Raw genomic sequence first — 20,900 nt, 5'->3', positions numbered from 1 at the left:
CAGTAAAGACACATTTGTTTATATTTAATGTAATTAATTTAATTAGATACGACGAATGATTAACTCCACACACAGAAAGAGAGAAAAATGTAAAAACTGAAGATAAATAGAAGAAATACTCAAGAGGAACGATGGAGGAGAAGAGAGAGAAGAACAGGAATTATTTAGTCCCTCCTAGGCATCAGCATTTAATCTGTCTATTTTATAAGATTATTTTCTGTGATTAATTGTTGACCATCAGATATAAAGTACTAGATTGAGGTCTCATATGGTTTCTTTCACAGATCTCACAGGTTGTCCACACCAGAATAAATCCTGTTTTATGATTCAACATGTCGCCTGAATCCCTGAAGCTGCTACATTAACTATGGAACTTTTTATTTTATTTCATTTTTGACACAATAAATGGTGGGTTTTAAACTTTAACATGTAAATGTATCAGAGCAATAATGATGTTTTATCATGGTGTTGATTGATCTAGGAAAGTTTGAACAAATTCAAGGATTTACATGAAAAACATTTTGAAACAAATCAGGTCTACAGGTAAAAACAGTAAAGCTGCACTTATTAAATGTTCACAAATTAAAGGTTCATATTGTATTTTGAGAGTCTGCCTAAAATGGTTTAAAGTTCAAGTTTGACCCATCTAAATATTTTGGTTTTTATTATAATACTTTAGGACTTCAGGCATAAAAAGTTTTAAATTGCATATTTTTAAATGTTTGAGTAAATTTATTAGATAATTCAATAAAGTATTGTACAGAATCTTAGAATTCTACAGAAGTTAGAATAAATGATGCCAAATCTCACAGACTTCCTGTTACAGAGTTGGAACTGTTGGTCAATATTTTAAAGTTTTGTTTTTATTATTTCAAAATGAGGTTATACGAATCAGAAGCAAACAGGTTAAACACTGTTTCTATTTGATTTAGATTCTCAGTTTACATGTTGAATAAAAATAACAACCATTTTTGATAGAAAGCACTCACTTTGCACATTGTGGGTCAATCAAAATATATCTGTTTTTATTCTTTGCCGTTTCAGCTCGAGAGTCGCGGAACTGAATATAGGGTTAATCGGGGACTAAAAACGTCGTCGGACCGGAGCCGGAAGTGTGAAGTTATTTGAGCGGATCCTGAACGAAAATACAATAAACCCGAGTAAAATTATGGATAGTTTTTATTTGAAGCTTGTATATATTGGGCACGTGTGAAATTCAAGACTTTGTTTTGTATTTCTGATAGCGGGAGAATCGAGAGAAATGAACATTTGGGGCATTTTCTAAGCTGATTTTTGTGGGAGTTAGCCGATGCTAACAGCAGAGCTACAAACTGTTGCTCAGATCGAACCAGTTGGATCCGGTTACACCCCATAAAGTTGTTTATCTGCGCCATGAATCCGTTTGGAAGTCCGCAGGGTGGGGCTTTCCAGGCCCCCAGCAGCTCCATGAAGCCCGGTCTGTTCCAGGGGTTCGGGCAGCAGAATTCCAGCGGATCTCAGGGACAAAGTTTTCTCCAACCTCCTGCCTTCGGACAGCAGTCTGCAGCGCTTCAGCCTGCAGTGCAGAGTGGCTCCATTTTCGGACAACGATCTGTGATGAACCAGCCTGCCCCCCAAGGTGGCTCCATCTTCGGGCAGCCATCTATTGTCAGTCAGCCCGGAGGTCAGGGTGGTTACATCTTCGGACAGGCATCCAATCAGCCTGCAGCTCAGAGTGGGTCCATCTTCGGACAGCCATCTAATCAGTTTCCAACTCAAGGTAATTCCATCTTTGGACAACAATCAAACCAGTCTCCAGCTCAAAGTAATTCCATCTTCGGACAGCCATCAAATCAGCCAACGGCGGAAAGTGGTTCCATCTTCGGACAATCACCTGCAGTGAATAAGCCATCCGATCAGAGTGGATCCGTTTTCGGACAGCATCCCGTTGTTAAACAGCCTTCAGGGCTGATTGGTTCCATCTTCGGACAGGCGTCTGTCGTTAATCAGTCCGGCGCTCAGAGTGGTTCCATATTCGGACAGCCGCAAGCAACAAATCAGCCCGCAGCTCAGGTTGGTTCAGTTTTCGGACAGCAGTCTGTTAATCAACCTGGAGCTCAGAGTGGTTCCATTTTCGGACAGTCATCCACGGCTAATCAGCCTGCTACTCAGAGTGGTTCCATTTTCGGACAGTCATCCACGGCTAATCAGCCTGCTACTCAGAGTGGTTCCATTTTCGGACAGCTACCTGCCCAGGGCCAGCCTCCCTTGAGCAAGGCTCCAGCCTTTGGGCAGCCTCCTGTGAATACCAGCAGCTCAGCTGCGGCTTTCGGACTCAACCAGAGCTCCGTGTTTGGACAGAGCCCCTCCTTCATCCAGCCCTCTGCGTTCGGTCAGCATTCAGGTTTGGGAAAGGCCCCTCCTGCTTTCGGGAAACCTCTCAAACCGTCGGGCCCCACCGGCTCCAACCCCTCGTTTGTGCAGCCGGCCTCCAGCGTGTTCAGCGCCCCCAGAATGTGAACCAGAACCGGGGTTTTGGACCTCCAGAGTTCAGCTTCTCCCAACGAGGCCGTGTTCAAACCCATCTACAGCGGCAGCCCAGAGCCGCCCAGCAGCCGGGGCCCGGCCCCCTCCGGCCCCTCTGCTGGCTTCTCCTCGCTGGCCGGAGCCAAGCCTCTGGTCTTCAGCTGCTTCACCCAGCCGGCAGCTCCCCATTCTGGCCCCCACCCGCCATCAGGCGGTGGCAGCGGCGGCCCTCGGTTCTCCTTCACCAACCCGCCCCCACGGGCCCCGGCTCCACGGCGGAGCCGACCACCCCGTCCTCCTTCGGCTTCACCTCCACCTCCCTGGAGACCCAGCCCACGCCGTTCTCCTCGTTCAGCCGCCCCTCCACCTTTGGCGACTCTGAAGCCGAGTTTGGCCCTGAAGATAAGGAGGCCCCGGCCAACGTTTCGCTCGGCTCAGCAAAGCAGCCAAGAGAAGGACGACCCGACCGCTGGCGGTCCCGAGAAGCCGGGCGAGGACGACGCCCCCTCGCCGCCGGACGTCGACTCACCCAGACACCCCGCCAAGAGGCCGGTGGTGAGGGCCCGGGGCATCGCAGGGGGCCTGTTTAGCCGGGCGCTGAGCGGCATCCGGAAGGAGCAGAGCAACCCGGTGAGGAGGAGGGCCCTGAAGGAGGCGCCGAGGCCCCCGCCGCTCTGGGGCCCCCTGCTGTGGGACCCACTGAGAAGCCGGCTCCAGAGGAGCCAGAGGGAGCTCAGGGACACGAACCGCCGGCCAAGACGCTCACAGCGCCGGCGATGAGCAGAGAAACTGCAGAGACACCAGAAGATTCAGGTCAGAATATTAATGTTTAATAAAAATTATGGAACGGATCGATACCTGATAGGACGGATTGATACATGATAGGACGGATCGATACACGGATTGATACTCTATAGGACGGATCGATACGTCTGCCACAATAACTCCAGGGTTTCCCACAGGGCATTATAAGCCTGGCGGGCCACCAGGCTGAGCATTACTGATTTAATTAAATCTTTGTAATATATTTACTTTTCCCAAAACTTCATTATCAGTGATATTTTCAAATTTTCTGTGAACTTCAAACATTTTTTTAGCTCAAAAACACGACAGACTGCTGGATGAATGAATGAGTGAGTGAGTGAGTGAGTGAATGAATGAATGAATGAGTGACTGCCCTTGTGCTGGTGGATGAGCAACAACAATAATAATGTTTAGACAATAATCAGGATTTGTTTCAGTCTTTATGTATTTAAATAATTCTGGTTATTTGAAGACAAATCTTTTCTGCTGCTCTGGACTTTATGGGTGATGAAGCTGCTCATCCACCTCCTTTTCTTTTGCTGCTCCTCTGTTTTCTCTGGCCGAGTTGAAACAAAATGGTGTCTGTCCTCTGCAGGCCCGTCTGACCCTCTGACCTCAGCCTCCGAGGCGTTGACCCCGGTGGGCCGTGGGCCCCGCAGGGACAGCGTGGACAGCCTGAGCGGAGGGTCTCCCAGCGATCTGACCACCATCATGGTCAGGAACGTCCCTCCAAGCCTCAACAAGAAGGACGTGATCCAGAAACATTTCTCTCGTTTCGGGAAAGTCTGTAAAACTTTCTGCCGCCCCAACAAGAACCAGGCCGTGGTCCACTTCCACGACCCCGTGAGTCGCTCTCCTCACTTGGTCTGGGGTCAGACGTTTCATCCTGGCATGTCGGTGGAATCGGTTTTTAATTAGGACTGAAACGATTGTTGAAATAATACATCAGTGATTTATTAATTAACTGATTCTAGAAAAGGCCAATTTCTAAATGAACAACAAACTCAGAGCCGTAAGGAAACAGGAAGTAAACCTGCTGATGACCCTCCAGGCTTCAGATCATCAAACTTTCACTAAAGACTTTATGCTTCTAGGAAATAAAATGTTTATTATTTAATTTTCATTTATTTCTAATATTGCAAAAAATAAACTTAAATGATTAAATGAGAAATCTGCAGAATGTTGCAGTTACTTTTTCAGATTAATCACCAGAACAATTGATTAATCGATTAGTCGACACAATAATCAATCAGTTTGATAAATCCCAATACTAATTGATTTGATAAAATAATCGATTAGTCTGATGATAGAAGAATGGTTAGTTGCAGTCCTACTCTTACTGATTTATTGTGATCATTCTTTGTGAGTGAAAGTCTTACTGGTTTTGCTGGGAGCAGTGATGGTTTTCTGACAGGAACAGGAAGCGGCTCGGTGCTGCAGCCTGGTGGTGAAGACGAGCCACTGCAGTTCTGCTCATCTTGTTTTGTCTTTCAGGCTTCGGCTGCTAAAGCGAAGCGGCGAGGGAAGGTTCTGCACCGACACGAACTGCTGCTGCTCTGGCAGAGGAAGAAACACAGTAAGCAGCAGAACTTCAGCATTTAAAGTCCATTTCATTGAATTTTGGTTTATATAGGTTGTTAAAAATCTCGACGTTTATTTATTAAGTCTGATTTACTGAACAAACTGTTAATTTACCACTTTAACAACTTTTCCACCAAAATATCTGTAAGTTTGATGATTTTAAATCAATTTCATGGATTTAAAAAATGAACTTGATGGGTTTGTGTTCAATCGAGGTTGGATTGGTCATTCAGGATCAGATTATTGTTATTTATTTGAATAAAAATGGGTTAATGGAGAGGTTTTTGTCTCCTTCAGGCCCTGGAGACAAAGGCAGCAGAGCGCCGGCCGAACCGGACCGATCCGGAGCACAAAGTCCTGAAGCGGAGGAGCCAGCGCCGGGTTGTTCTCCTCTCAGACGGCCGGCCCTGATGCCTCCGGCGCCGGGCCACCCGTCCTTCAGGCAGAGGTAGGTTCGCCTGAACGGATCAGAACCGGTTCCGTCCGGGTTCGGCTGCAGCTCTCTCTCGCCTCCCGCAGCTCTCCGGTGAAGAGGCCGTCTCCGGCCAAGCTGCCGCCGTTTGACTCGGAGCCCCAGAAGGAGAACGTGGCCGAGGCCCAGGGGTCGGAGCGTCTCGTCCCGTCCTCCCTGGTCCACCTGGTCGGGCAGGTCGCCGAGACCGCCGAGGACAAGTACCGTCTCCTGGAGCAGAGAGACAAAGTCCTGCGTCAGGGTGAGGACGACGTCAAGCTGCCGCAGCTGCAACGCGTCTGAAACCTGACAGTCCTGTCCTGCTGTCCCTCAGGACGACCCAAGAGGACAGACCTGGACCTGTCCAAGGTGTTTGTGGGGACGTGTCCCGACATGTGTCCCGAGAGGAGAGGTACATGAGGGAGACACGGAACCAGCTCAGCGTGTACGAGGTCGTCCCGAACACGGAGGTGGTAAGAACCCGAAAAATTCTGGTACATCATGATGCTGCATCTGATCCAGACGGATCAGAACAGAACCAAACGGATCAGAACTGATCAGAACAGAACCCAACAGATCAGAACTGATCCAAACGGATCAGAACTGATCAGAACAGAACCCAACAGATCAGAACAGAACCAAACGGATCAGAACTGATCAGAACAGAACCCAACAGATCAGAACGGATCAGAACTGATCAGAACAGAACCCAACAGATCAGAACGGATCAGAACAGAACCAAACGGATCAGAACTGATCCAAACGGATCAGAACTGATCAAACAGAACCCAACAGATCAGAACTGATCCAAACGGATCAGAACGGATCAGAACAGAACCAAACGGATCAGAACTGATCAGAACAGAACCCAACAGATCAGAACTGATCCAAACGGATCAGAACGGATCAGAACAGAACCAAACGGATCAGAACTGATCAGAACAGAACCCAACAGATCAGAACTGATCCAAACGGATCAGAACTGATCAGAACAGAACCCAACAGATCAGAACAGAACCAAACGGATCAGAACTGATCAGAACAGAACCCAACAGATCAGAACGGATCAGAACTGATCAGAACAGAACCAACAGATCAGAACGGATCAGAACAGAACCAAACGGATCAGAACTGATCCAAACGGATCAGAACTGATCAGAACAGAACCCAACAGATCAGAACTGATCCAAACGGATCAGAACGGATCAGAACAGAACCAAACGGATCAGAACTGATCAGAACAGAACCCAACAGATCAGAACTGATCCAAACGGATCAGAACGGATCAGAACAGAACCAAACGGATCAGAACTGATCAGAACAGAACCCAACAGATCAGAACTGATCCAAACGGATCAGAACGGATCAGAACAGAACCAAACGGATCAGAACTGATCAGAACAGAACCCAACAGATCAGAACTGAACCAAACGGATCAGAACTGATCCAACGGATCAGAACGGATCAGAACAGAACCAAACGGATCAGAACAGAACCAAACGGATCAGAACTGATCCAAACGGATCTGAACAGAACCCAACAGATCTGAACTTATCCAGACGGATCAGAACTGATCCAGAGGGATCAGAACTGATCAGAACAGAACCAAACAGATCAGATCTGATCCAAATGGATCTCAATGGATCCAAATGGTTTCTGATCATCTCTTGAAGTTTCAGGACATGTTTCAGTGAAGAACTTTGTCTCTTTCTCTCCGTTTGTTCCCAGTTTGCTGTTTAATTTGATGTAAATGTCTGTTTTTCTATCTGAGTTCATGTTGAAGCCAAACGTCGAGAACTTTTCGTCCAGGAGGTTCTGGTCTGTTCTGTTCCTCCCAGGTGGATCACGCAGCTGCCATCAAGGAGTACAGCCGCTCCTCGGCCGACCAGGAGGAGCCTCTTCCTCACGAGCTGCGGCCCCTCGCCGTGCTCAGCATGACCATGGACTACCTGGTGACCCAGATCATGGACCGGGGTCCGGACAGCCACAGAGACTGGTACGACTTTGTGTGGAACCGAACCCGAGGCATTCGCAAGGTAAGCGCCAGAGCGGCGACGTCCAGCAGATTCCCGCAGGGCGGCGGTTTGACGGTCCCGCTGTGCTCAGGACATCACCCAGCAGCGGCTCTGCTGCCCCCACACCGTGTCGCTGATCGAGAAATGCACCAGGTTCCACGTTCACTGCGCCCACCACCTCTGCGAGCAGCACATGTCGTCCTTCGACGCCAAGATCAACAACGAGAACATGACCAAGTGCCTGCAGAGTCTGAAGGAAATGTACGAGGATCTGGCGACGCAGCAGACGTTCTGCCCCCTGGAGGCCGAGTTCCGCCAGTACAGCGTCCTGCTGAAGCTCAACGACGGCGACATCCTGCGGTCAGTCGCTCCGAAACGTCAGGCTGAAACCTGAGCCTGAAACCTGAGCCTGAAACCAACCGTTACATCTGTAATCCATTACTCTGCTGATTATGACTCATCAGTTATTCTGACAATCAATTTATTATTAGCTAACTGATTATCATTATTACTGTGATGATTATTCTGACGATTCAGATTATTCAAATATTCTGTCAGGTTTTTATTGAAGCACTTCAGTGTTTTTTATGCAATATTTGAAATACATTAAATACATTCAGATAAACAAATCATTAAAACATTTTAAATAAGAAAATAAACATTTTATTGCCTAAATACAATAACAGCGTTACTTTAGTGAACATTTGGGTCAAGAATGGATTCAGAACTGAGAAACCTTTTTCTAACATGAATAGAAAATATTTACAATGATTATTTTTAAAAAAAAACTTAAATAATAAGTTTATAGTCCACTTCCTGGTTTGATTAAAGCTCTGAGCTGTTCAGCAAATTGCCGGGCCAGAACCGAATTCCTCATGGCATTTTGACGACTTCCTGTCCCTGCAGGGAGGTGCAGCAGTTCCGGGACGAGGTCCGGAAGTCTCCGGAGGTGAAGTTTGCGGTTCAAGCCTTCGCGGCCGTCAGCAGCAACAACTTTGTGCGTTTCTTCAAGCTGGTGAAAGGAGCTTCTTACCTGTCCAGCTGCCTGCTGCACCGATACTTCAACCAGGTAGGAACAAGTGGAAAACTCACTTCCTGTCTGAGTCTCTGACCAGAGGACGTTCAGTCAGTGGTCCGATGTGTCCCGCATGGTTTCCACGCCGGGCTGTGGTTCTGTTGCAGGTCCGATCGAAGGCTCTGAAGGCCCTGATCGCGGCTCACACCTTCGGCACGCGATCCACCCCGTTCCCCGTCGACGACGTCGTCCGCATGCTGATGTTCCGCAGCGCGTCTGAAGCAACGGACTTCGTCCAGCAGTTCGGCCTCAACGTCAACGACGGGTGAGGCGGTTCGGCCTTCGCCAGGCGGCCGGGTCAGCGTCCAGGTCGGCGGCCGGGTCGGCCGGTCTCTGGGCGGCGAGTCTTTGACTCGGGAACGTTCTGTGCGCTTCTCCTCAGGATGGTGGAACTGAGTCGGATGGTCTTCCAGGAGCCGGAGCTCCCGCTGTCCTTGAAGAGGTCAGAGGTCATCCTGTCCAAGAAGGCGCCGCTGATCGGGGAGGTGGTGAACGGAGGTCCGGTCCCCGACCCGCCACAGCACCGTCCCGTCTGCAGCTTCGACTCCTTCAACAGATTCAGAGGGACTGCTGGAGCCCGGCTTCGGATACGTCGTCCCCCGAGGCGCCGGGGCGGCACAGCCTGGTACGTCCTGCTCACTTCCTGCTCACTTCCTGCTCACTTCCTGCTCACTTCCTGTCCATTTCCTGGTTCTGATTCTCAGACATGGAAAAGGTTAATCTATCAAACTTTCCCAGGATTTGCTTTTTAATTGAACTTTTTCATTTATCTGTGTAGAAGAGTTTTGGTCCCATCGATTCATTTTCAGCTCATGTTTCTGATGGACTGGATTCGAGGCGCGATGACAATTTAGCTTTTTCGCTTGAAATAAATCAGTTTTTTGGGACAAAACAGGAAAAATAAAAAAAAATTGAAAATCTCCAAGTTTTTGATGGTTAAATATTTTCTGTCGTTGTTCCATAAATAATCCTGCATTAAATGACAGCTGATGATTTCAGAACGTTTTCTGGTTCCAGCTGACGCCGTCGACGTTTCCTCCCCGCCGCGCGTCGAGCCGCCGCCGCCGCCGACCGTCGTTCTCGACGCTCCAGCTGAGACCGGAGAGCCGTTCCCGCCGGCGGCTCACATCTTCCAGCCGATCGCTGCGCCTGAACCCGCCAGACCTCCGTCACCTCCACCCAAACCCCAACCGCTCTTCAGCGAGGAGGTAGGAGGCGGCAGGCAGACTCTGCCGTCCTCCGTCCTGGTTCTGTGCCGACGTTCTGCTGCGTTGTGTTCCAGGACGTCCTGGTGGCGGCGGAGGCGCTGCTGGAGGAAGTGGTGGAGGCTGAAGTCAGAGCGCTCGCTGATGGAGGCGCCAGCTACGCCAGAGCGGCCCTGCGGTGAGCTGGCGCTCAGCGTTCGGTTCTGCGCGTCGGGCGGACGCTTCCATGACCTGTGATGATGTTCACGCAGGGAGAGCGAGGCGCAGCTGGAGGTTCTGGTGCAGGAGGTGTTGGAGCAGATGATGACGGAGGTTTCAGCGTCAGAGATCTGGCTGGAGGAGGAGCGGCTCGCTGAGGAGCGACGCAGACTGGAGGAGGCCAGGTCGGTTCCCACAATGCACTGCGTCCTGATCTCCATTGGGACAGGGGGACCCCGCTCGACGTTTCCGCTCTGTGTCCATGTTTCTGTGTCTGCTCTGCCTCTCAGGCGCCGTCAGGAGCGCCAGGCCTTCCTGGCTCAGTTCAGCGGCTCGCTCTGCTCAGAGGTCATCCAGGAGGTCGTCCATGAAGTCGTCAGGGAAACCGCCGCCGCCGAGATCCAGTAAGACTTCCTGGACCCGTTTGATAAAATGGTGAAAGACAGTTAAAGACTCGTGGTTCAGTTCAGGGTTTAGGACATGTGAAGACCAGCGGTGGGACTTTCAGTCCAAGAACAGCAGGAATATTTCCAGGTTTTAATCTGATTGGATCAAAATGTTTTTCTGTTTCTCTGATTCTTCATGGAGTTTTTTTAGAAATGTGGATGCTAACATTAGCGTTAGCTGCTACATGTTTAGCATTAAGATGCCATTTGAATAGCTAAGCTCATATGCTAACTCCTTTTAGTACAACTTAGTTGTTTTTTTTACGCTTTTTAACTTTGTTTTCATCCATTTAGATCCTAAAAGACGTAAAATTTTCCGTCTTTGCATCATAACTGATCAGGTTCCCATCAGAGACGTCAGTCGTTGGATCCGGTGCTAAAATCCTCTTCACTTCTCGGTGGTTGAATCTTTGGGCCGGTTTGTTTTCCAGGGAGGCTTTGGATGAGGAAGCCGAGCGTCTGACCCGATGCAGCCATCAGATCTGCAGCAGTTTGATCGAGGAGACGTTAGCCGCCGACGTCGCTCAGCTGGCAGAGGACGTTCTGGAGGCTGAGCTGGAACGGATCCATAAGTTCATCAAAAGGTTCAAACGGATCAGAACGTCAGCGTAGAACCTGGATGAGTTTGGGCCTAGTTAAAGTTTTTGTGTGACCCTCCAGGTGGCGTGATGTGGTGGCCGTCCGCCGCCAGCTGAAGCGTCAGATGAGGAGTTTTCCCGCGGCTCCGTGCTGCGTGGATCCCCGCTTCACGCTGCGGGCCCTGGCCCCCAGCGCCCCCCAGAGGCCCTCCATGGCGGACCTGGCCCGGGGCCTGGTGGACCTGGGGAACGCCGGCGTGTTGGCCGTGTCCAGCACCAGGTGGGTCCGTCCGGCCCGGCCGCCGCGCCGCGGAGCGGGGGCGGAGCTGAAACCAGTCTCCTGTGTGTCCAGGTTGTTGCGGATGCGGCGCGGCGCCGTCCACCAGATGAGGGTCCATTCCTTCTACCAGCAGCTGCTGGAGTGAGTCCGGTCCGGTCGCGCCGAGGCTCAGGACCTGAAGCAGAACTCTGACCCGGTTCTGCTGTTTCTCTCAGGGAGACGTGCTGGAAGCCGTTGGATCTGCCGGCGCTGGCCGCGGAAAACGTCCCGAACCCGACGGACCGGATCTTCTGGAAAGCTCTGCTGCTGCTGCCCAGCGAACGGGAGGCCGGCCCGGCAGACCGGTCAGAACCGACCCGACCCCAACTGATCAGCTGGTTGATTCATCTGTCAATCAATTCTCACAATTAATCGGTTATTTGGTGAATTATTCTGATAGTTATTGAGAATAAACATCAGAATAATTGATCGATTTTCTGATAGAATCAATATTCAGACCTGACTGTTATTTTGATGATTAATCAATTCTATCAGTTATTCAACAATTAATGGATTTTTTATCGATTGTTTTGACAGTCACTAAAACTGAATATTCTATTGATTATTCTGACAATCAATTTTTATGATGATTTATTATTCTGTTCATTATTATGAATATTAATCACGTGTATCGTCTGTAATGACTCCAGTCAATAATTGATCAATTACATAAATTATTTGACAGTTATTACTTGACAGGGTCCAAATATTGTGGCAGACTTTAGAGAAACTCTCTCCAGGCTGCAGGACCTCAGCATAATGCTGCCACCACCGGGTTCCACTGCTGGGACTGAGAACATCAAGCAGGAGAAAAATCCACGACCCAAACAGTTTGCTGGTTTTTAAATGGAACTGAAATAAAAGTTCTGAAGGAACCTTTGTGTTCAGGGTTCTGTCGGACTGGCTGGAGGTGAAACTCGGCGCCGACTCGGCGTCGGAGGAGCGGAGAGACGGGACGCTGAGGACGCTGTGCGTCTCCAACAGCCTGCAGGACGACGGACACAGAACTCACAAAGTCCACATCACAGTGAAGGTCGGAGTAGAACCGGGTCCAGGTCATCACTTTGTTCCCAGAGTCACTTTTTAAACCTGTAGATTATTTTCAGTTGATTGAATGAAACCCAGTTTTGAGGAGCTGATTGTCGTCGTGTCGGATTCTCTGCTCTGGACCGGACCGACCGGTTCCGCTGAGCTCTCCTCCGTCTCTCCAGGCGTCCAGAGGTCCGCTGACCGACGCCGGTCTGTCCGGAGCGGAGGAGCGCTGCGAGCTGCGCGGCGCCGCGGCCATCGTCATGCTGCTGCCCCTCCTGGAGGCGGAGCAGCAGGACGTCCCTCTGCTGTCCGCCCTGCTGCAGCTCAAGCAGCTGCAGCAGATCAGCAGCTGGAGCTGCCCGCTGCCCCTGGTGGTCCTGGTGCCCTGGCAACGGGGCGCTGCAGACGCCGAGCAGCTGGAGGAAGGTGAGTCCAGACAGAGACCCGCCCATCGCTCCACCTGTTCACCTGAAACGGGATCAATCAGTGATCAATCACTGATCAATCAGTGATCAATCTATCAGTGATCAATCAGTGATAAATCAATCAGTGATCAATCGCTGATCACTCACTGATCAATCGCTGATCACTCACTGATCAATCAGTGATCGATCACTGATCAATCAGTGATTGATCACACTGATTAATCGATCAGTGATCAATCACTGAACAATCACTGATCAATAAGTGATTGATCAGTGATTGATCACTGATCACTCACTGATCAATCAGTGATTTTACTAATCAATAAATTAATCGGAGAACGCAGACCAACAATTGGAAAAATAAAAACACTGAGAGCAGCAATAAGCAAAACCTAAAAAACATTCTTTAACTTTTCTTTACAATCCAATTACTGATCAGTTTATCTAAGAAATAATCAATAGATCAATACTGCACTATTGATGTTTTTCACATGTTTTAGCTGCAGATGATAAAATGTTCAATAAAGAATAATCCTCTATATTGTAGCAGTAAATATTACTTCCTTAAATAAAATTAATTAGTTATTGATTTGAATCTATTATTTTATCTGATTATCAGGATAATCAATTATTCTAATGATTAATTGACTAAATGGTTAATTGACTAAATGATTAATTGACTAAATGGAGGCTGTTGTTGCATTTCAGGCAACTTGAGTTTCAGTTTATTTGAATCTTTTAATGTATTTCTAATATTGTGTGGAAAAAGTTTAAACCTGTAGAACTTTCAACTGATAATTAAATCAATGTTAGTCTGGAGGTCTGTTTGGGTTCTGTCCCGGCCCGGTCCCGGTCCGGTTCCGTCTGTCCGTCTCACGGTTCTGTTCGGGTCTGGTTCTGTCCCGGCCCGGTCCCGGTCCGGTTCCGTCTGCCCGTCTCACGGTTCTGTTCGGGTCCGGTTCTGTCCCGGTTCGGTTCCGTCTGTCCGTCTCACGGTTCTGTTCGGGTCCGGTTCTGTCCCGGCCCGGTCCCGGTCCGGTTCCGTCTGCCCGTCTCACGGTTCGTCTCTCTCAGCCCTGCAGCTCCAGGCTCTGAAGGAGGAAGAGTTGATCTCTGACTTCCTGCTCGTCTTCATCCCAGACTCCACCGGCCACCTGCAGGGATCCCAGCAGGTAGGACTAAACGTCCCGGAGCGTTTCGGACCCGGGTCCGGCCGCTGACCCGGCCTCTCTCTCTGTCTGAGCAGCTGACCCGGGCCGTCCGCTGGCTGCTGGCCCGCCGCCCTCCGACCCCGCCGCTGACCTGCCGGCCGCTGGTCCAGCTGGTCGAAGCCGCGCTGAGCCGGGAGTTCTGCCCCAGAGTTTACGCCAACCGGCAGAACCGGGCCGCCGCCCGGCTGCCTCGCCAGGGCCCGGCGCCGGTGGTCCGGCTGTACAACGCCGTCCTGACCCACCTGGCGGACAGAGTGTCGTCCCCGGAGCTGAGCTGCCTGTCATGGCCGCCCGGCGAGTTCAGCGAGCCGGAGACCAGAGAGCTGGTCCCTCACCTGGGCTGGAACTCGGCGCCGCAGCTGAGCTGGCTGAGGGACGCGCTGCTCCACCTGCGGCTGCCGGAGTGGGAGGAGCTTCCTGCTGCAGGTGGGAGGGAGGGAGTGACTGAGACCATCGATCGGATCGATTGATTATTGACCGGGATCTGGATTATACAAACTCTTAATGAAAAATAATCCCAGATTAGCCGTTTGCTGTTTCACATGCTGGCTTTTTTCTGCAGACGAACAGAAACGCTGCTGCTGTTCATTTAATGTTTTCATTTTTACACTTTCAGATGAACACATTAATTTTTTTATTTCCATTCTTGTTATAAAATAATATGAAAGAATTATGTGAAAAATCTGCAGAATGTGGCAGTTTTTTAACTCAATCAATCATCAGAATAATTGATGGTTTAATTGCTTGCTAATACAATGGTTAGCTGCAGATGAGCGTGGCTGAGGTCAGAGGTCAGGTTTCACTAACTCTTCCTCATCTTGTCAGACTCCTGGCCGGATCTCTGCTCCTCCATCTTTCGTTACGCTGCTCACATCCCAACGTCACGCCACAGCCAGCCGCTCCTCATGTCCCGGCTGGAGAACCTTCTGGAGCGGGTCCGACTGGCTGCTCCCGGCCCGGCAGAGGGCGGCGTCGGCCCGGCCCAGGGCGGCGTCGGCCCGGCCCAGGGCGGCGTCGGCCCGGCAGAGGCGGCGTCGGCCCGGCAGAGGGCGGCGTCGGCCCGGCAGAGGGCGGCGTCGGCCCGGCAGAGGGCGGCGTCGGCCCGGCCCAGGGCGGCGTCGGCCCGGCAGAGGGCGGCGTCGGCCCGGGGGCGGCCGGTCTCTCTGCTGCCTGCAGCCTGATTCCCTGGGACAACGTCGTTCTCATCTTCATCGACCACAAGCTGAAGGACTGGCAGCCGGCCGGACCGCCGGCTGCTCCAGGTACCACCTCCAGAACCTCCAGAACCTCCTGGAGGTTCTGTCTGCTCTGCTTCTAGACACAACACTCCTCTCATCTTCATCACTGATAACCATCAATAACCAACCAGTCATCATCATCTTCATCAATAATCCTGCAGATTTTCTGAGCGTCTTTCAGAGTTAACTGGTTTAACTGGAATATATTTTAATGCTCCCTAACTCTGACCTTTGACCCCACTTCCTCTCTCTCTTGTTAAACTGACTAGAAATTAATCAGGAAGTTTGATCAGTGATACGTTTGCTGCTTCACATTTCCCAACATAAACTCTAATTGTTGCTCTAATTGTTGCTCTAATTCACATGTGTCAAACTCAAGGCCCGGGGGCCAAATCCGGCCCGCCGTAGCTTTTTATATGGCCCTCCACAGACTAGACTAAACACTAAGTGTGATTAAATATTATATTATCAATCATATCAATGCAGTTTTTATCTGTTTACTGCCAATTTATATCAATCAATCCCTCCAGTTTCTTGAATTTAGTTGATGTATAATTATAGTTCATGATTTATACAGCAAGTAAATAAACAGTCGCATTTATTATTAGTTTCTGAAGGGACTGAAAAGAAGTTCAATAATATTATGTAATTTTAAGAATTTATTGACATATTAACAGTTTGTGAACAGGCTTTATCAACACATTCTGGCACAACCGGCCCTTTAAGAGCCTTCATGATCTTGATTTGGCCCAAAACAAAATGAGTTTGACACACCTGCTCTAATCGTTGCTCTCTGCTCCAGACGCGCTGACGGCGGACGGAGAGGTTCTGGTTTTCTTCCCCAGCGGTTCCCTGGACGGGTTCCGGCCTCCGGCTGAGTGGGTTCTGGCCGTGGATCGGACCCACAGGGAGACGCAGCGGGAGGAAGAGGAGGGGTGAGGAAGATGTTTGATCAGATCTGGACTCGGTCGTTTGGTTTCTGCAGAACCTGAACATCCATCCAGATGGATTTTATTTTTAACTTACAGATGAATCTTTTCTCACAGTAGGAAATGATTCTGTTCTGCTTTAACTTTGAAGCATCAAAATCTGCTTTTGTTCAACTTATTAAACAAACAGGAAGTTTTTTGCAAAGGGACCAAAATGCTGAATTTGTCACTGAGCTCAAAACGACTTCAGTTTATTTATCATTTCTGCTTTGATTCCTGACTTTGTTTCATTAAAGTATTAAATGTTTAGGTAGAAAAATAAGGAAAGTAACAAGAAATATGCAGATTGATTTTATTTGGTATTAAAATTAAAGCTGAGCTTTAATCCTGTGTTTGCTGCCAGATGGGCTCCGGCCCCCAGCGCGCTGCCTTCGCCTCCGGCCCTGAGGCAGAAGTTGTTCCAGAGCCGGGTGGAGGCCCCACCGGGCCCCCGGGCCCCACCGGGCCCCCGGGCCCCACTGCCTCGCCTGGACTTCACACACACGCCGAGCGCGGAGGAGCTGCTGGCCCACCGGGTTCTGCAGAACCTGGAGGAGGAGAAGGCAGAGAGCAGGAGGTAGTCATGACAACGGCCTGGTTCTGGTTGACTCTTTAGTTTCCAACCTTGTCAGAACCGCGAGACCTTCCAGGCGGTTCTGTTTGGGTTTCCTGGTTCTGATCTGGTCGGATTAGAACCTTTCTTCCTGAATCTCCATGTGGATCGGTTCTGTCGTCACGGTGACGCTCTCTCTGCAGGAGTCTGGAGCAGCTGCAGCGCTGGATGGACGGCGACCCGTTGGACCACCTGGCGACCCGCTCTTCATCCCGTCCTCCACCCTGCTGTCCTCTCCGTCCACCATGCGGGTTTCTGCGCCTGCAGCAGCAGCTGCAGCATCAGTGCAGGTTCCCTTTTCTTCTTCTCTGGTCACTTTGGACACAACTTTAATATTTCAGTTGTTTTTAAGTTTGTTGTCATTTTGGTTTCCCAGAAACCAGAGACACAGGAGCGAGTGGACCGAGCGACCCGCCCCGCAGCGACGACCCGCTCCGCAGCGACCCGTCCGCGGCGCCGCCCGTCCCTCTGGCCCGCAGGCTGCAGGAGCTGCAGCAGCAGATCGTGGCGAGCAGAGAAGAAGAACGGGCCTGCAGGCTGAAGCTGAGCGGCCTGCTGAGCATCGTGGACGACTGAAGATCAGGAAGATGTTGAAGACGGATTATCATCATCAGAACTAAAATCAGGACTTTTATAAATATTTAGTTTTGTAGAATCGGGTTCTTCCTGTATTGGGCTCCGATAATAAATAATGTGTTGAAATCGTTTTATTTCCATTCTGTCCAAATATTAAATAAATATTTTCATGTAAAACCTTCAGTTTGTTTTTGATTCAACCCTTGAGGGGTTCGAGGATCTGATTGGACGGCTCGGCTGTAGCCCCGCCCCCGTACAGCTGAAGGCTGCTGGGAGACGCGGTTTCATCTGCACAGCAGGAGCCGACCGGTGTTCTGGTTCTGGAGAGTCCGGTTCTGCAGACATGACTGAAGGGATGTGAGTATTTAACTTTTTACTCTGGACCAGAACCGGGTCAGTTTAGAACCAGGACTTGAATGTTCTGGACCAGAACCGGGTCCTGTGGTTCCCTCAGGCAGGAAGTAAATTTAGTTTGTTTCTGAAATCTTATGTAAATGACTCAGATTTGACATAAGGCTGAATGCTGTAATTATGTTTTAAAGCCATTAAAATTAAAACTTGACAGGGGAGTTTCCCACAAAATATACTTTTTTTTTTTTTTTACAGAAATCTAAACTATTCGGCCCTGTCAATTATTATGTTTTTTTAAATAGTTTTTAGCAGTAAAAATTAAATGTCACTCCTCTCAGACAAAAAACACATCTACATTTTCCCTGAAGCCTGGTTGACGGGTTGAACCAGAAGCTCATTGAATGAGCAGCTCCTCATGCATCTCTGGATGTTTGTAAGTCGCCATGAACTGAACAATCTGGCGACTCTAATGTAAACTTTTATTATGAACGCCAAACTACTGGTTGGTTCAAAAGCGCTCAACACAAACTGTCAAAGCGACAATAACTGAGCCTTCAGTCCCTGACATCACCACCATTATGGTAGGTTTTGGTTGCAGGTTGACCTGAGGCAGGTCAACCTGCAACCAGTTTATCAGTGAGCTGAAGCCTGGGCTCGACAGACGGTAGCACCGGGTCAACGAAGGGCAGGAGAACAGACAGGAGAACAGACCACAGGGAGAAGAGACTGAACAGACGAGGACCAAGAGACACAGGTGGGGTTAAATACACTGAGGGTGATCAAGGAATAAAACACACCTGGGAGTAACAAAGGGATGACAGGACAACATGGACAGCACAGAGACAACAGGGAACGCAAAAGTAAACTTGGAAAAACACAGAACATGACATTTGGATTCATTAAAATTCAATTCTTGAAATTACCTTTATTCATACAGAATCAATTCACAAGGTGTCATCTCCAGGTACATTACAGAAATGTCAATTCAAGTAATCATACATACATTCCAATTGAACATAATAATCAAACAATTAAACTATTGGAGGTTTTTCAGCATGTTCTGCAAAAACCTTTTAAAATATTCTACGTTTTAGTTCTTGAGACCAGTTCAAAGATTTTGATTTGAAAATATAATATTTATTATATTATATTTTGCAATCTTCTTTAATTAATTAATCTTTATTTTATTTATTAATGTGGCAAAAACATTAATAAAAAATAAATTTATTTTATTAAAGATTTATGTTTAATTAATTAACCATTTATTAAAAATAATGTTTAATTTATTTAATTAATGAATAATTTATTTATTTAAATGTAATTATTTTAATTTAATTAAAATAATTAAATTATTTGATTAACCATGATTATTATTCTTATGTTTTCTTTCTATATCTTTCTTAATAAACACAGTGTGTGAAGTTAGTTCAGTCACTGTGTTGGACTCTGACCTCATACAGTTCAGGAGGATGACCTTTGGAGCCTGGATCTTTGTTTCAATAAACTGCAATTCAATTGCAGACTGTAATTCTTCAACCTTCTCCATGTCCTCAAAGTCATCAATCATCAGCAGTACAGGAACTCTTGGTGTTTGCTCATCATATTGATACATTAAAAGTTGGATCACGTGATCAGCCACGTCAAAAGTCAGACTTTTCCCTGAGGACGGCACAGCGATATCTGTCCCGAAGAGCCCACAGCACATGCATGGCCAAGGTGGTCCCACCACAACCAGGTTGATGGAGAAGACTGAACAGGACACAAGCTTTTGGTTGGGAGCACAAATCTGTATACCAGTATTCACGATGTAATCAAACTTGTCCCGTTTAATGAATGGTGTTAATCCAGGTAATTCAGAGAAATGGAAATTCCACCATGATACCTTCCCACCTCTATAGAACTTCTCCTCTATGGCAACTCTGTCCTCATTTCCTCCTTCACACTGATTCACACACAGGATCTCCAAAGTATTCAAGGTTGCTCAAATTTCTTTTCAAGACCAACTTTGCTCCCACCCCACAGGTTAGGAACCGTTTGGCTCTGCGGTTCTTGGACCAGAGACTGAGGACGGTTCCATTGACTTCAGCAAAACTGAGCTCAGAGATACATCTATCAGAGATGTCGACTGTACACTTAGCCTCAATGAGATCCTTCCATGAATTTAATGTATTCTCATTGTCACATATACAGAGGAAGCGTCCTAACTCTCCGAGCTCCTGGAGGAACATGCTGAAGGTCTCAACAAGCGGATCGATTACGTCCCTGACTGGCGATAAAAGCAAGAAAATGACAAGGAAGCTCTTATTCAGGACGTCTCGAATCGAGGTGCCTTTTTTTTCTGAGGGTTCCTTATTCCTATATTTAAGTAATTCTAATTGGACAGTATTATTATTATCTATTCTTTCATATTTTGCTAGTAAATGGGGGTTCATCCTGATCTGCTGTTTAAAGTAACTCAGTAATCCTTGTTCAGCCGATTCAGGATCAAAATCTAAAACAGCTGTTGGTTTGAGCTCTATGAGAAATTCCAGATTTTCTAAATGGCTTGGATGAGATTTGTTTGTCACGATGACATAATGTTCAAAGTTGGACTTATCCAACGATGAGGCTCCACCTGTAATCATGTTAATTAACCTGGAGCCTTGAGTTGTGGTTTTTATTGGTTTAGAGTACTTCTCCTCTGCATTCTTACGTAGCTGTGATAGTTTAGGTATTTGTTTAACAAACTGATTATACTCAACCAAAGGCTTGGCATGTGTAGTTGGGAGAAGAAGGTCTCTAGTGCTAGCACAATCTCTGATGTTGAACATTTTCTGTCTAGTGTTGTCTTGCATCATGTTAAAGGTGTGGAAGATGTTTTCTCTACAGATGGCAAACAGAGGCTCAATATCCACTTCAATCACAAATTCATGAGATAATATATTTCTGTTTAGAACCTCAACGAATCGAGGAGTTTTAATAGATTTCTGAGCAGCAAACTTGTCTTCAAAGTTATTATCAATGGCTGATTTTAGGGCTTTTAGGTACTTTTGTTTGTCATCAACAGCGACTCCCACTATCTGACCATGAGGTTTATCTCCAATTCCAAAATGTATGGTACCATTGGTGCGGCTGTTCATGCAGGCAGCTGCAAACCGAATGACCTCAGTGATGAACTTCTCCAGTTGATTTTCATCAGGTGTATTGATAAAAGCTTTATATTCATGGCAGGGTTCAATAAAGTCTAAGGTGCCTGATTCAGTGACACTAAGAATGTTGTCTTTTATATATCTGGTAGTATCACGGTATTTACCGAATGGATACGGGTTG

The 20,900-nt window shown here is 48.1% G+C and overlaps 1 protein-coding gene and 1 pseudogene across 1 annotated transcript; one reads left to right on the top strand and one right to left on the bottom strand.

The window, feature by feature from the left end:
- The first annotated feature begins 1,058 nt into the window (after positions 1–1,058).
- Positions 1,059–17,421, top strand: LOC129355979 (germinal-center associated nuclear protein-like). The gene is given in 39 exon segments (XM_055025605.1): positions 1,059–2,482; positions 2,485–2,536; positions 2,538–2,755; positions 2,758–2,920; positions 2,922–3,172; positions 3,175–3,318; positions 3,905–4,152; positions 4,804–4,885; positions 5,188–5,338; positions 5,410–5,603; positions 5,676–5,744; positions 5,747–5,814; positions 7,180–7,377; positions 7,448–7,716; positions 8,263–8,425; positions 8,539–8,696; positions 8,814–8,996; positions 8,998–9,056; positions 9,449–9,639; positions 9,714–9,814; positions 9,888–10,019; positions 10,125–10,238; positions 10,712–10,864; positions 10,941–11,138; positions 11,211–11,279; positions 11,354–11,482; positions 12,066–12,210; positions 12,389–12,635; positions 13,709–13,806; positions 13,881–14,271; positions 14,671–14,799; positions 14,832–14,858; positions 14,976–15,107; positions 15,886–16,018; positions 16,416–16,628; positions 16,808–16,860; positions 16,863–16,939; positions 17,041–17,107; positions 17,110–17,421. Coding segments are annotated over 39 exon segments (6,690 nt in total). The 5' UTR covers positions 1,059–1,392; the 3' UTR covers positions 17,241–17,421.
- Positions 17,422–17,436: 15 nt separating this feature from the next.
- On the bottom strand, positions 17,437–20,710 carry LOC129355973 (sterile alpha motif domain-containing protein 9-like; annotated as a pseudogene).
- Between the last annotated feature and the right edge of the window lie 190 nt (positions 20,711–20,900).

The sequence above is a fragment of the Poeciliopsis prolifica genome, unplaced genomic scaffold (genome assembly GCF_027474105.1).
Source record: "Poeciliopsis prolifica strain line A6 unplaced genomic scaffold, Auburn_PproV2 SCAFFOLD152, whole genome shotgun sequence".
Lineage (NCBI taxonomy): Eukaryota > Metazoa > Chordata > Actinopteri > Cyprinodontiformes > Poeciliidae > Poeciliopsis > Poeciliopsis prolifica.
This window is presented reverse-complemented; position numbering and strand designations above follow the sequence as displayed.